The sequence below is a fragment of the Chaetura pelagica genome, unplaced genomic scaffold (genome assembly GCF_000747805.2).
Source record: "Chaetura pelagica isolate M959 unplaced genomic scaffold, ChaPel_1.0 scaffold3, whole genome shotgun sequence".
NCBI lineage: Eukaryota > Metazoa > Chordata > Aves > Apodiformes > Apodidae > Chaetura > Chaetura pelagica.
The window spans coordinates 16,459,240-16,471,121 of record NW_009952974.1 but is presented as its reverse complement, the minus strand read 5'-3'; the positions used below and the strand labels follow the sequence as shown (position 1 = coordinate 16,471,121).

Here is an 11,882-nt window from a genome sequence, read left to right as displayed (position 1 = left end):
CTCCCCCCACACCAGGCTCAGCCATGGCACAGCTGAAGCCAGCACCTTGTGCCCCCTCTGTGCCACAGTTCACACCACCCCCTCCGCCACCCAAAATCCATCAGGTTCAACCAAATATAAGCCAGGCCGCTGTCACTGCCACCCCTTCGTTGCCACCTCCTCCTCCTCCTGTGCCTGCCCCACCACCACCCCAGGCACCCCCAAAGCCTGTCATGGCAACACTTCCTCTGCAGCATAGTGGGAAGGCAGTGTCACCAGGGGTCACACATGTCCCCCCCCTGGTGCCAGCTCCCATGCCCCTTGCAGTGAAGAAACAACCAAGTGTCACCTCTCCACAGGTGCCTCCACTGCCCCCAGCCCCTCCTGGCCCCATTTCCCCTGCAACATTCCCAAAGCAGCAGAGTTTCTCTGTGAAGCCTCCTCCATCCCCTCAGTCCCCAGTGCCATCAGTGGTGAAACAGATAGTGAGCCAGTTCCCACCTCCTCCTACCCCATCTGCCACTGACCCCCAGCCTCTGAAACCCCTTCCACTGAGTGTAGCTCCACAGTCACCTCCAGCAGTCAAGGCAAAGCCCAAATGGCAGCCCACTTCTGCTCCCTCACCAGATTTCCCCCCTCCTCCACCTGAGAGCAGCTTAGCATTTCCTCCTCCACCTCCTTCCCCAGCTTCCTCTGCAGGTTCTCCCCCTCCTGACAAATCAGGGTCTCCAGTTAAAAAGACCAGCAAGACATCAAGCCCTGGAGGGAAGAAACCACCTCCAACACCTCAGCGAAATTCCAGCATCAAGTCCACCAGCTCCACTGAGTACCATGAGTCCAAGAGAACTTCAGTGGATCGCCTTGTCAGCAAATTTGCACACCCACCAGAGCCGTCAGGGTCTCCTTCCAAGGAGTCATCACCTCCTGCAGCCCCTCCAAAACCAGGAAAGCTCAACCTTTCTGGCATGAGCTTGCCTATTGTCCTTCCACAAGGAGGGATCCCAGTCAAGGCTTCTGCTCCAAGTGCATCTGGGAAGGAACCTGTAGTTGAATTCCCTTCACCACCATCCGATTCAGACTTTCCACCGCCACCCCCTGAAATAGATCTTCCTCTCCCACCAGTTGAGATCCCATCTGTGTTTTCAGATAGCACTTCCCCAAAAGTTGCTGTTGTCAGTCCTCAGCCTCAGGCATGGTCAAAACCATCCGTGAAAAAAGCCCCACCACCCACACGTCCGAAGCGGAACGACAGCACTCGACTGACACAGGCGGAGGTTGCAGAGCCACCGGGATCAGCTGCCTCTCAAGTGCCCACTTCACCAAAGTCCAGCCTTAGTGTTCAGCCAGGATTCCTGGCAGACCTCAACCGGACACTGCAGCGGAAATCCATTACGCGGCATGGTTCCCTCTCCTCCGCACGGATGTCCAGAACAGAGCCCACAGCCACCATGGACGACATGGCCCTGCCTCCGCCTCCACCGGAGCTCCTGGCTGACCAGCAGAAAACGAGCAGCTTTGGGGGCAGTCACATATCTGGCTATGCAACGCTGCGGAGGGGGCCGCCCCCGGCGCCTCCCAAAAGGGATCAGAACACCAAGCTGTCACGGGACTGGTAGTCAGTGCCTGGGTGCTCTCCGTGACTCGTGGGCCGCTGTGTGATCACCCACCCTGTGATCTTTGAGAGAATGTGGGGACATGGATGATAGTTCCATCAAAAGAAGTGATCTCAAGGTGTAGCTAAGGCTAAACAAAGAGGCGTTCCCCTTTCATGGCTAAGCCAAAAAAGTTGCAGGCTTGAGGGGTGTTGATATTTTCTTCAGAAAGGTGGGTAGAGAGGCATTGAGTTATCCTTTCCATTTATTTTGCCCGTCATATAGATTGGACCAAAAACCCATTTTCTTACTTTTTACACTTTTTTGGGAGGGAGACAATTTTTTGTAGCATCTGTCCATGTGAGACATGTTTGTGCATGTATTGTAAGTGCAGGTAAATAATATATTGTGATATATTTCGTCGCAATTATAGAAGGTAACCAGAATGTTTTTGTAGAGCCGTATTTATTGTTTCAGTCACTATATATTATCTGGAATCAGACTCTGTAACTAGTCAAATCTTACCACAAAAATGAAGACCCAAGAGGCACTTTAAAGAAAGGAAGAAAAACAAAACCCACAAACCTCTTTTGTGGTGGGTAAATGGTGCAGAGCTGAGGCGTTCTGCTAATTACTGTACATTGTCCACTGATTGAAAAGTACAGATGCAACATACCAAAACATTCTGGTCATAATACTACTGAAAATGAGTATGTTCTGAGGAAGAAAATAGATTTTATATATAGTGGGCTGGAGTGAAATATATTTATAGTATCAAGAACCTCCCCCTCCCTTCCAAACAGTTGAAAAATACAGCAACAAATTATTTCAAAGTTATTTGTCCATGTAGTAAGTAGGAGATATACTGTTCCAATCCATTATGCATTCTGACTTTAAATAGTAGGCTTGTTCATTTGTTCCTGTGGCTCAAGATGAATATATTTGTGTTAACCCCTTCTGAAAGCTGCCAGGACTCCTGCAGTTGATGCCAACCCACAAGGCTGACCCACACTGATACTTCACATGTATGTGTAATTCTTTCCCTGAGCCAACAGGTAGGTTTCTGTGGAGAGCATTATGTTCTCGCACAAGCATACAGTGTACAGTCTCACCTTGTCTGTGCCTGATAAAAGATGTGTTATCTTTACAAAACAAGCGTCTCAAAATATTTAAAGAAAGTATTGTTTGTAATTTATTAGAAACTGTCAGGAAACTTTCTATAAGACAGAAGGGAGTGGTAATTTCAGGCCAAGCACAGGGGGATGTCTCTCTTTTCTTTGACCCACCAGAGGCTGTGACCAATGCATAAACAAATCACAAAGTTGCACTTCTGGAAATCAAGGGAGAAGAAGGGGAAAAAAAAATGTTGAGAGGCAGTAACATTTGCTAATTCATTTAAAGGCCCATTTGAGTAGGAAATAGTCATATTTGCTTTGGGTTTTTTTATTTGCCACAGTCAATCACTAGATCAAGTACTAGAGTCCTTTTTCTTGTACTTCAGTAGCTTGGTTGTACAGTCTTGCTCACATATTCAGACATTGTGATAAGGTAGTGGAGTCAGCTTAAGTGGTCTTACAGATCAGGCATGTTCGAGACTGGGTAGTGGGACACAACCTTTGTAAAAAGTAACAAATAATTGGGCTGTACCTACCTTATCTTTGGTTGTTACAACTTCCCTCATCACAATGGGGATACTGTCAAGGCTCAGATGGCAAATATTTTACTGCTTGTTTACCTTTTCTCCTAAAGAAAATTTTAACTGCTTTCCTTTTTCCAAATAATCAGACAAAGCAAGTGACTTGACCTGACAGTATCCTCAGATGTAATCCTCCTTTAGCGTGTAAAAAAGATGTTAACTAATCTTTCAATAGAGTAATTCAGGCTGATAGTTTTAAGAAATGTTGTGACAGTGTCCCTTATTCCTTTTTTTTTTTTTTTTATAAAGTGCTTTTTTAAAAAAAATCCAAATAATAAAATAGATGTTTTTGTGAATAATTTATGATAGGAAAAAACTTTGCTAATTAGAGGTGGAAAATGACACATCTATATAGTTTTAAATAAGTGCATCATGAAAAAAGAAACTTTAATGGTGCTGTCTCTGCTGACCTGTTTTGTATGATTTTTTAAAAAATCTGTTTCAGCACCTCTGGAAATTGTTTTAATAATCAGATTAGTTTTTTTGAGCAATAAGAGTATATACCATTGTGTGCATTTTTAAAGCACTGCTATGGAAAGGCACTTTTTTGTATCTTCCAAATTGTTCACAAAGTTTTGTTTCTACTATTTTTGTGCTTACAAAGTGTCCTTAAAAGCATTTGCATTGTTGATTTTAAGCATGCTCAGTGTAGCTGGCAAATAACTTCACAGGAAGGTTGTTAAGCTACACTGCAATTCATGGGTGCTGTAATTTTCAACATTGGTCCTCCTGCTGCTCTGTACTGTTTGCAGCTCCTGGGCTCGTACCCACCAGTGGAACAAAAAAGGTCACAGATAGAGCCGTAACTCTCCAGCTGTTACTGAGAATAGGTATGTGGGCACATTCTCCTACTCACTGGCAAGATGCATCTGGGCTAATGCAGCGTATGCTCCCAGATGAGAGCAGCCAGGGAATTCTGCTTGCCCCATCTGTTTTTCTTTTCCCCCATGACAGCTCCACTGGTGTGTGTCAGTTCCAGTACTTCTTTTGTTCATTCAGTGCGGGTATCTCTGGGCTTTGCAGTGATGTTTTGAGTGTAGCTTCTTGAGAGGCATTTGAGTGTTCTCATTTTTTTCCTGTGCCTAAGTTCATTTACCCAGTGTCTCTCCCTAAACAATTCATGGATTCATGCTTACTGCTGCAGGTTGTTACATAGCTTGCTGGGAGACACAAATGTAGTTCTTAAGTTTGCAGCAAAAAGAATAAGCGTCAGCAAAGGTGGCACCTGTATTCCTTCTTACAACCTACTCTTAAGCCAGCAGGGATACAGAAATACAGTCAGTGCCTGCAGCTTGCTTTCTTTCAGCTGAGCACTGAAATTTGGCTACAGTGTGTTTCAGACAACCTGGTTGCCTTTTCAGTTTATGAGACCCCTCACTGTAACTTACTTTTCCAGTGCATTTACTGTTTTTGTGACAGCAAATATTTATGCCTTATTTGCAAGTAAGTTATTTTCCCCTGTGTGCACTGGTCTCATAATTGCGCCATTATGTTGATTTAAATCAGAAAACAAAGAGGCCAGATCTTGGATAAACAGCAAGAAGCTTCCTCCTGTAATCCTTTTGGCTCTACTGAAAAGAACATGTGAGAGTTGAGCTTTCATGCTCTGGACAATTTCATCCTAAAATATTGAGAGTACAGCTGTAGTTGTGGTACATGAGGAAGCATATGGCATTGATGCTTGTTAAGGCTGGGGGATAGCTTGGCTGCTGTGGGGGCAGCTGAGAGCACAGAGCTGCATTTGTTAATCTGTTCCAGATCTGGTCTTAGTTTGCTCTCTGCCATACAGCAGTGACATCCACCTCTGAGCAGAGGGTCCCTCCTGTGCCTATGGCATAGGTCTAAAAAGCAGGGAGCTGAGACATCTCAGACACTCTTTAAAATTCAGGTTTTGGTAACTTGCTGTAGAAGGGAAAACTAGACTGTTATATTAGCACTAATCTTAGAGGAGAATTTATTTTACAAAAACATGTTTGAGGTGGATGTGCTGGTGGGTTGTTTAGTCTTTCAAAACATGTGGTTGGGGGAGGAGGTTAGGCACAAGTCTCTCAAAAAAATAATACTGTTATTTTCTATGGAAAACTCCTGCTTCACTTTGTGTAGTGACTTCTTCCTGCAGCAAACTGCCACTGCTTGCTCTGACTTGGTGCACGATCTCAAAGCCGAAGAGTTCCTCTCCTGAACTTACTTTGCAGTTTCCTGCAGGGCAACAGAGACTGACACAACAGGGAGACAAAGTGAAGGTACCTTGATCACTTTGATTTCAGGTCTGATGGGAGAGGCAGCAGTTTTTTCAGCAACTAGATTTTATAATTTTACTGTTCTGAATTTGCACATCTAAAGGTTTTTGTATTTCTTATTTCTGTGCTCTTAGGCAACCAGGTAATTCAAATCAGCTCAGAGATAAAGTGTGGCCAGTTTTGCGCTGAGTTAAAATTATTTTTTCCACAGTTAAAGGAACCAAAACTCCCATTTCAGCAGAAGGGCAAAAGAGAAATGTTCTACTTATTACAGAAAACTGCATAGAGCTAAATTGTTTTACTTCACTCATACCATTACAGGTAAATTTCTTATGCAAAAATAAGATTTGAAGTGTATCTTAATGCATTACATAAAATAGTCATTAATAGTCATGGTAAAATCTGTTGCGCTCCAGGAAAATATAAATTCCTGACAGAAGGCAGTGAGGATGGAGCTAGTGTGTGTGAGTTTGTTGGTCAGTTGTTGTCTTTTTCCTTTTTTTCATTGTTCAGATGTAGATTGTGTACTTGATCAAAGAGTGCTCCTTATGTGGAGGTGAGGGGAGTCTTACTACTTTGGGGGAGGAGGTGTTTTCCCAAAGCCCATTTGCGGCTCCTGATGTTTAGCTTCGTAGTCCTTCACACAACTTGGGCAGATTCCAAACCTAAGAGGATTTAACACTACAGGAGATTGTTTCTCTTAGACTTTCTTGTAATGTAGTGGTGGGTTTTAACCTTTTATTTTTTAAGTTTGTCTGAAATAGAGTGATCCAGTGAGTCACAGGTTTTGTCTAGTTTTGAAAAGTTTAAGACACTAAACTACAAATGAGGTGACAAAACATGCTCATCCGTCACTACGTAAATTAACAGAATTGCCACTAACATGGGAAAAATAGTAATTTTGCATTGATGGCTATTTGGGGCTCTGAGGCACTCAACAGGGCAAGGACTCGGTGAACTCTGTTTATCAGAAGTGTGTCTCCTCGGTGAGGCGAGCTAGAGAATTTGGAAGGACAGGAACTAGTGCTACATGCACGGTCCCCCACGGCAGGGATCTAGCAAAGGAAATGAGTGAGAAGTTCCTTAAGTAACAGATTTTGGAACCCCTCCCTTTTTTAAATGCTTAAAATGGGGACATGGCTTTAGGAGACTTAGGAACTGAATCAACTGTTCTCTGCAGTGGAGAATAATTTCCTCCCACCTTTCCCAAGATGCCAAAGATGCATTTGGAGCTAAATTCCAAGTACGCATGTGTGCTTGGACAAGCCTCTCCTGAGGCTTAAGTTCCCAGGAACTGAAGTGCTGCTGATCTGCAGCAGCTGTTAGGAAAAGAACAGGGCTGCCATTGTTGGGTGTCGCGCAACTCTTGACTTTAACAGACTGGGTACACATTTTCAGAGGGCAGGGGCAAAGGACAATTTAGCAAATGAATCTGCCCGAGGCTCCCTGCTGCCAATATGGTGCAGTGCTATACAGGTTGAACTCCTGAAAGGAAAACTAACTTTTAAACTAACTATTGTCACAAGTCATAATTGCAAATTTTAGGTCTCTTGCTAGTGGACTGCAATGGACCAGAATTTAAACTGGAGCAGGAGTTTGTTTTATGGTATACACTGTTAGCAGCCACTGGTGATACTCTGTATAGTACTAGGGATGCAAATGTAAGAAAAAGAAGTGTCATTGCAATGATTTGTCTGTGCAGCAAACTTGTGCTGAGTGCTGTAAATACATTCATGTTTACTGCTTTAAAAAGAAAATTGCACATTTTATCTTTCAGTGGGATTGCCTCCCCTCCTCTTTCCTTTCCAAAAAAAAAAACACAACAAAAAACAAATCAAAGCTCTTTTAGACTGATAGCTTCAGGTTGGGGGGAGCTTTGCCATATTATAAATATATATAAATATATGTATAAATATACTTTTTTAAGCATGGGAGAGGATGAAAGAAATACATTATAGAGTACCCAATATAGATCATTATGCAATGGAATATGCACAATTCAATAAAGATGTAGTTAAATTTAATAATCTGTTTTAATCCTCTGTCTTGCCATTGTCCTTTTTCATGAGTTCAGAACCAACATTTTGTTCTCGGGTGTCACGGTTTAATGCTGGGCCAGCAATTAAACAAATGACAGATGGTTTCTATTAACCATTCTCTCACAGTAACTATAAACAGGGAGCATTATCAGTCCTAGAAGCAGACACTGACTGAAAAACATGCTGTTCATTTCAGCAATTGCAATTATTTAGAGGAGACTTAACTGAAAAGTAAAATTACTAGAAAGAAAATTGGTTCTGTCCTGGCTCAAACCAGTGGTTCTCCTCTGTAGGGATCAGATACCTGATGGGCCTACAGGTTATCATAATCTATATGCTCACATTCAATAAACTTACTTTTTTATTGTTCCTTTGCACAGTTCTTTCCAGTGGGTCAGAGCTGGCTGTACCAGTAACATGATGCACAGCAATTACAGGTCTAAAGAGGACTGTGTGTGAAGGCTCACCTTTTCCACCTGCCTCAGGTGTGCAGAGTCCTGTACAGCTCTGCTCACGCAAGAACAGCTGCTGGCTGGTAAGTGTTGCTGTGGCCCCTCTCTGGGATCCACTGTAGGGAATTCAGCTCTGTTCACCACCGCCTGGGGTATGCTCGCAGGCTGGGCCTGCATCAGTCACCAGCTTTCACAGCAGAGATTGGAGATGTTACAGTAGCGGCGACTGCAGGAAAGAAGCAGTCCTACCAGAGTGGAGAGAGGAGCTGCTGAAGGCAGCAGACTGGATGCCAAAGCCCCTACCTTAGCTGTGGGAAGTGCTGTGCTCAGAGCTCCTTGGGGACAGGGCTTCTGCATACACAAGCAGCTCTCCCTTGTCCTCACTGTGTTGAAAAGTCTGTAGCCAGAGACAAGAAAGGTGACACGACAGTGGCATGCTCACAGAACATGTGGTGTGTGCTTTGTTCTTTTTATTTAGGGCTTGTAACAAGAGGGTTTAGTACACAGCAACAGTTAATTCCAAGTACAATTTAAAAAATGTAAAAATTGGGTTTTGCACTCACTGGAAGGTGGTTCAAATGGCACACACAATAGAACATTACTGGTGGCATACAGGTCCCCAGGTGCTGTGGGCTTGGTCATTTACAGTGGGCTCTGCACTCATCCACTGCATCAGCAGTGCCAAAAGCCAAAGCACAGCGTGCTTCTCTAACTGCAAACCAAAGGGGGGGAAGTCTGCTTTCAGAAAATAATGCATGGACAAAATCTATGATAGACACAGTTCAAAAGAATTCATAGAAACTACTTGTCCATGCAAGTTGCAAAAGACTTTTTTTTTTTTTTTTTTTTTTTCAAATGTGAAAAGAAGCACTTGGTCTTTACAGAAAAAAATCTCAGACATGTCAGCACTTTAGTAAGGCGCTGGAATGGAAATGAATTTGTACACAGCTCTTCCTCATCAGCCAGTAGTGGTCAGATTCCTCAGAGGTTTTAAGAGAAACAGGAACTAAGGTACTGCACAGGGTTACCACGCTAGTGTTCAGCTGGGTGTAGGCTTACCCCTGCACAACAGGCTGCTGCTGACTTTACTGGTTTGTAGTACATCTTGTAATAAGCAAAGGTGCTAATAAAATTAATGTATTTAGAGTACCAAAGGAAAAAAACACTTCCTGCATGGGCAGGAGATTGCACAACACATATGGATTTTTCTTTTTTTTTTATGAAAGCAGCAAAAAAAACATGGTCTGCAATTTATTCTTTGTAACAGCAGTTGGCAAACCCTGGCAGCATCAAGCTTTCAGCAGCTCTCCCATGGACACGAGGTGAGGGGTCCCACTATGCTTGCAGTTTTAAAATTAAAATAGAGCAATAGGACTGTCACTACACACCAACTGGGGGAAAACCAAACACTAACCACAAACTGTTCCCTTCTTGCACTGTTCTGACCACAGCATAATAGCCTTATATCCACATAATGTGGCAGTGCCTAATACTGAGAGATGCTAAAAGGTGGGGAAGGTGAATATACCTGCAAGTAAATTCTTGGAAGTGGTGCCACATAAGCTATAGCCCATCATCTGCCTGCTCATGCTCAGTTAACAGCACCCTTGTAAATCCTTGTCTTACTGAATGCAGCAGTCTCACTGCCACTGTTCTCAACATCACAACTGAAGTCTCTGCATGGGGTTTGTAATGCTTCTCAAAATGCTGCAGGGGTCAGTCCGTGACACTCTACTCTCAGTGCAACTGCTACAGCCAGTAGGCACCACAGCACCAGCATCTTTCCAACAGCATCCTCTAGCAGCTTCCAGTAAGTTGCCCTGCAGAAAACATGGATGCCACCTGTTTCAGAAGATGTCTTGCAGAGAAACCCTGTAGATGCTCCCAGTTTACTAACCTGCACAAATACACACCAGGCAGGCAGCCCAAACTTTGCCAGAAAAGAAGCATCGGTCCTGCTGCCACTGCGCCTTCTTTTAATGATCAACTGAAAAGCCATAGGCAAAAGTGCCACTTCTCAGAGGCTGCTTCATTGCCAATGTCAACTTTGGCTGTCACCAAGATCCCTCAGCAGCAAAACAAACAAACAAAAAAATCTGCCCAGGAGCTGTGAAAGGAGAACAAACCACTCTAGCAAGAATTAGCAGGGTCTAAAGCTTACTGGCACCCACTGGTAAGCCACTCAGCTGCAGACCACTGGGACTCTGGGGAACAGTGGTTCAAACCAGCAACAACCTCCATCCACTTTCAGTAATACCCAACTCAACTAATTCCAAGGACAAGCTGAGTCCCAGGAATATGGTCAGCCTTGTGTAACACACGCTAAGCTCTGCCACCTACCCCAGGTCAAGCTACTCCTTTTGTCCAGAGCAATGGATCCTCAGCACATCAGTGTCTGCCTGTGTCTCACCAATCAGGCCAGCAAGTCTTCAGGCATTCCTTCAGCACACCATCAGGATGCTCAAGCACAAAATTTGCTGCTTGCTACTCCTGCCCCCTGTCAGACCTCTGCTGCAACAGCCAGAAAGATAAATAAATAATATGGAACCCCATTATAGGAGGAAAAAAAGGACGTGGGGAGGTAAGAGGTGGGGGAAAAAAGGAAGGCAGGATCAGGAATGAGTGAGAGGCATGCAACCTCAGCCATCTTTCTCAGGTGGGAAAGAAGGCACAAAAACCACCTGCTTCCACGTACTGGGTGGGGACAGACTCAGCCTGGCCTCCTCTCACACAGGCAGATGTTGGAGAAGCAGCTGCAGCTAATAGCTTTGTCTCTGGGGCCAAAAGCATGGAAGAAACCTCTGATACAGCAAACCAAGGCAGGCAAAATACACTGCCAGAGGATGCTGTTTCACATCTGTGCACAAAAGAGCTGGCTGGGCTAAGGCAGCTGTCACAAAGGAAGAAACATACTTACTTGGGGTCTGGGCTCTTCCGGAGTGCATCCTTTCCCCACCTCTCACCCATGCATACACACTGCTGAGTCAACAGCCAGTGATACTGAATGCCTTCAGCTGTGGCAGCAAAATTCAGTAAAAAGATGTTGTGCACCTATTTAAAATACTGAGATGGTTCCCCCACTTCACCCCCTTTTAAAATAAACACATAAATTAAAAAGGGGCAGGGGGGAGAAGGTTTTTCAAGAAGTACAAGGGACAAAACTGGAAACACAACCCTCACTGACTTTACTAGCATGCAATCTATGTAATATTAATATACAAAGCCTGTTTACCTTGGCCTGGTCTATGGCCATTACATCACATCATCCCCAGACAAGCCACAGAATTAAAATCTGTACAAAATTAAAAATACCCATGAAACTCACCGAATTTCTTTACATAAAAGTACTGCATAATAAAGCATAAAACCAGCAGGAGGTGACCCAAAAATTCCATCCACAGCAGCTCTTGCAGTATAACAATTCCACATGCTATCAGGAGGACCCAAACTACCCCTGGCACATAGGACCAAATCCAGTTCTTTACGAAGCTTCACAGTCCACATTCAAGGTTGAAGTCTCATCTACTCTGCTCAGCTCTGGAAAGTATTCCAGCACTTCCAGGAGTTCACACTGCTTCTCATCTCTCACAACAAAGAAAACTTGTTAGCTGACCAACCAGCTGAATTAAGCTTGACACAGGTGTGTATGACACATGGTGGAAGTACACACTATCGCCAACCACCTGCCAAAAGTATTCAGTATGCTCTTACACAGACTGAATTAACATTTCACCAATGTGTGATCTCCCAGCTGAAGCATGGGTACACAGAGAGAGGTATAGCTCTAATTTAGGAACTCACTAGGCTGTCATAACTTGGTGCATTTGAGCACTGTGTGCTCAGTCTTTACCACAAACATATCCAGGGCAAGAGAACCCAGAAAA

At 44.0% G+C, this 11,882-nt stretch overlaps 1 protein-coding gene across 1 annotated transcript in view; it reads left to right on the top strand.

The window, feature by feature from the left end:
* RAPH1 (Ras association (RalGDS/AF-6) and pleckstrin homology domains 1) overlaps positions 1-1,595 on the top strand; it is a 45,395-nt gene extending 43,800 nt beyond the window's left edge. Inside the window, exon 14 of the mRNA XM_009996335.1 lies at positions 6-1,595. Coding sequence (XP_009994637.1) covers positions 6-1,595 — 1,590 coding nt within the window. The remainder of the gene's footprint in view (positions 1-5) is intronic.
* The last annotated feature ends 10,287 nt before the right edge of the window (positions 1,596-11,882 follow it).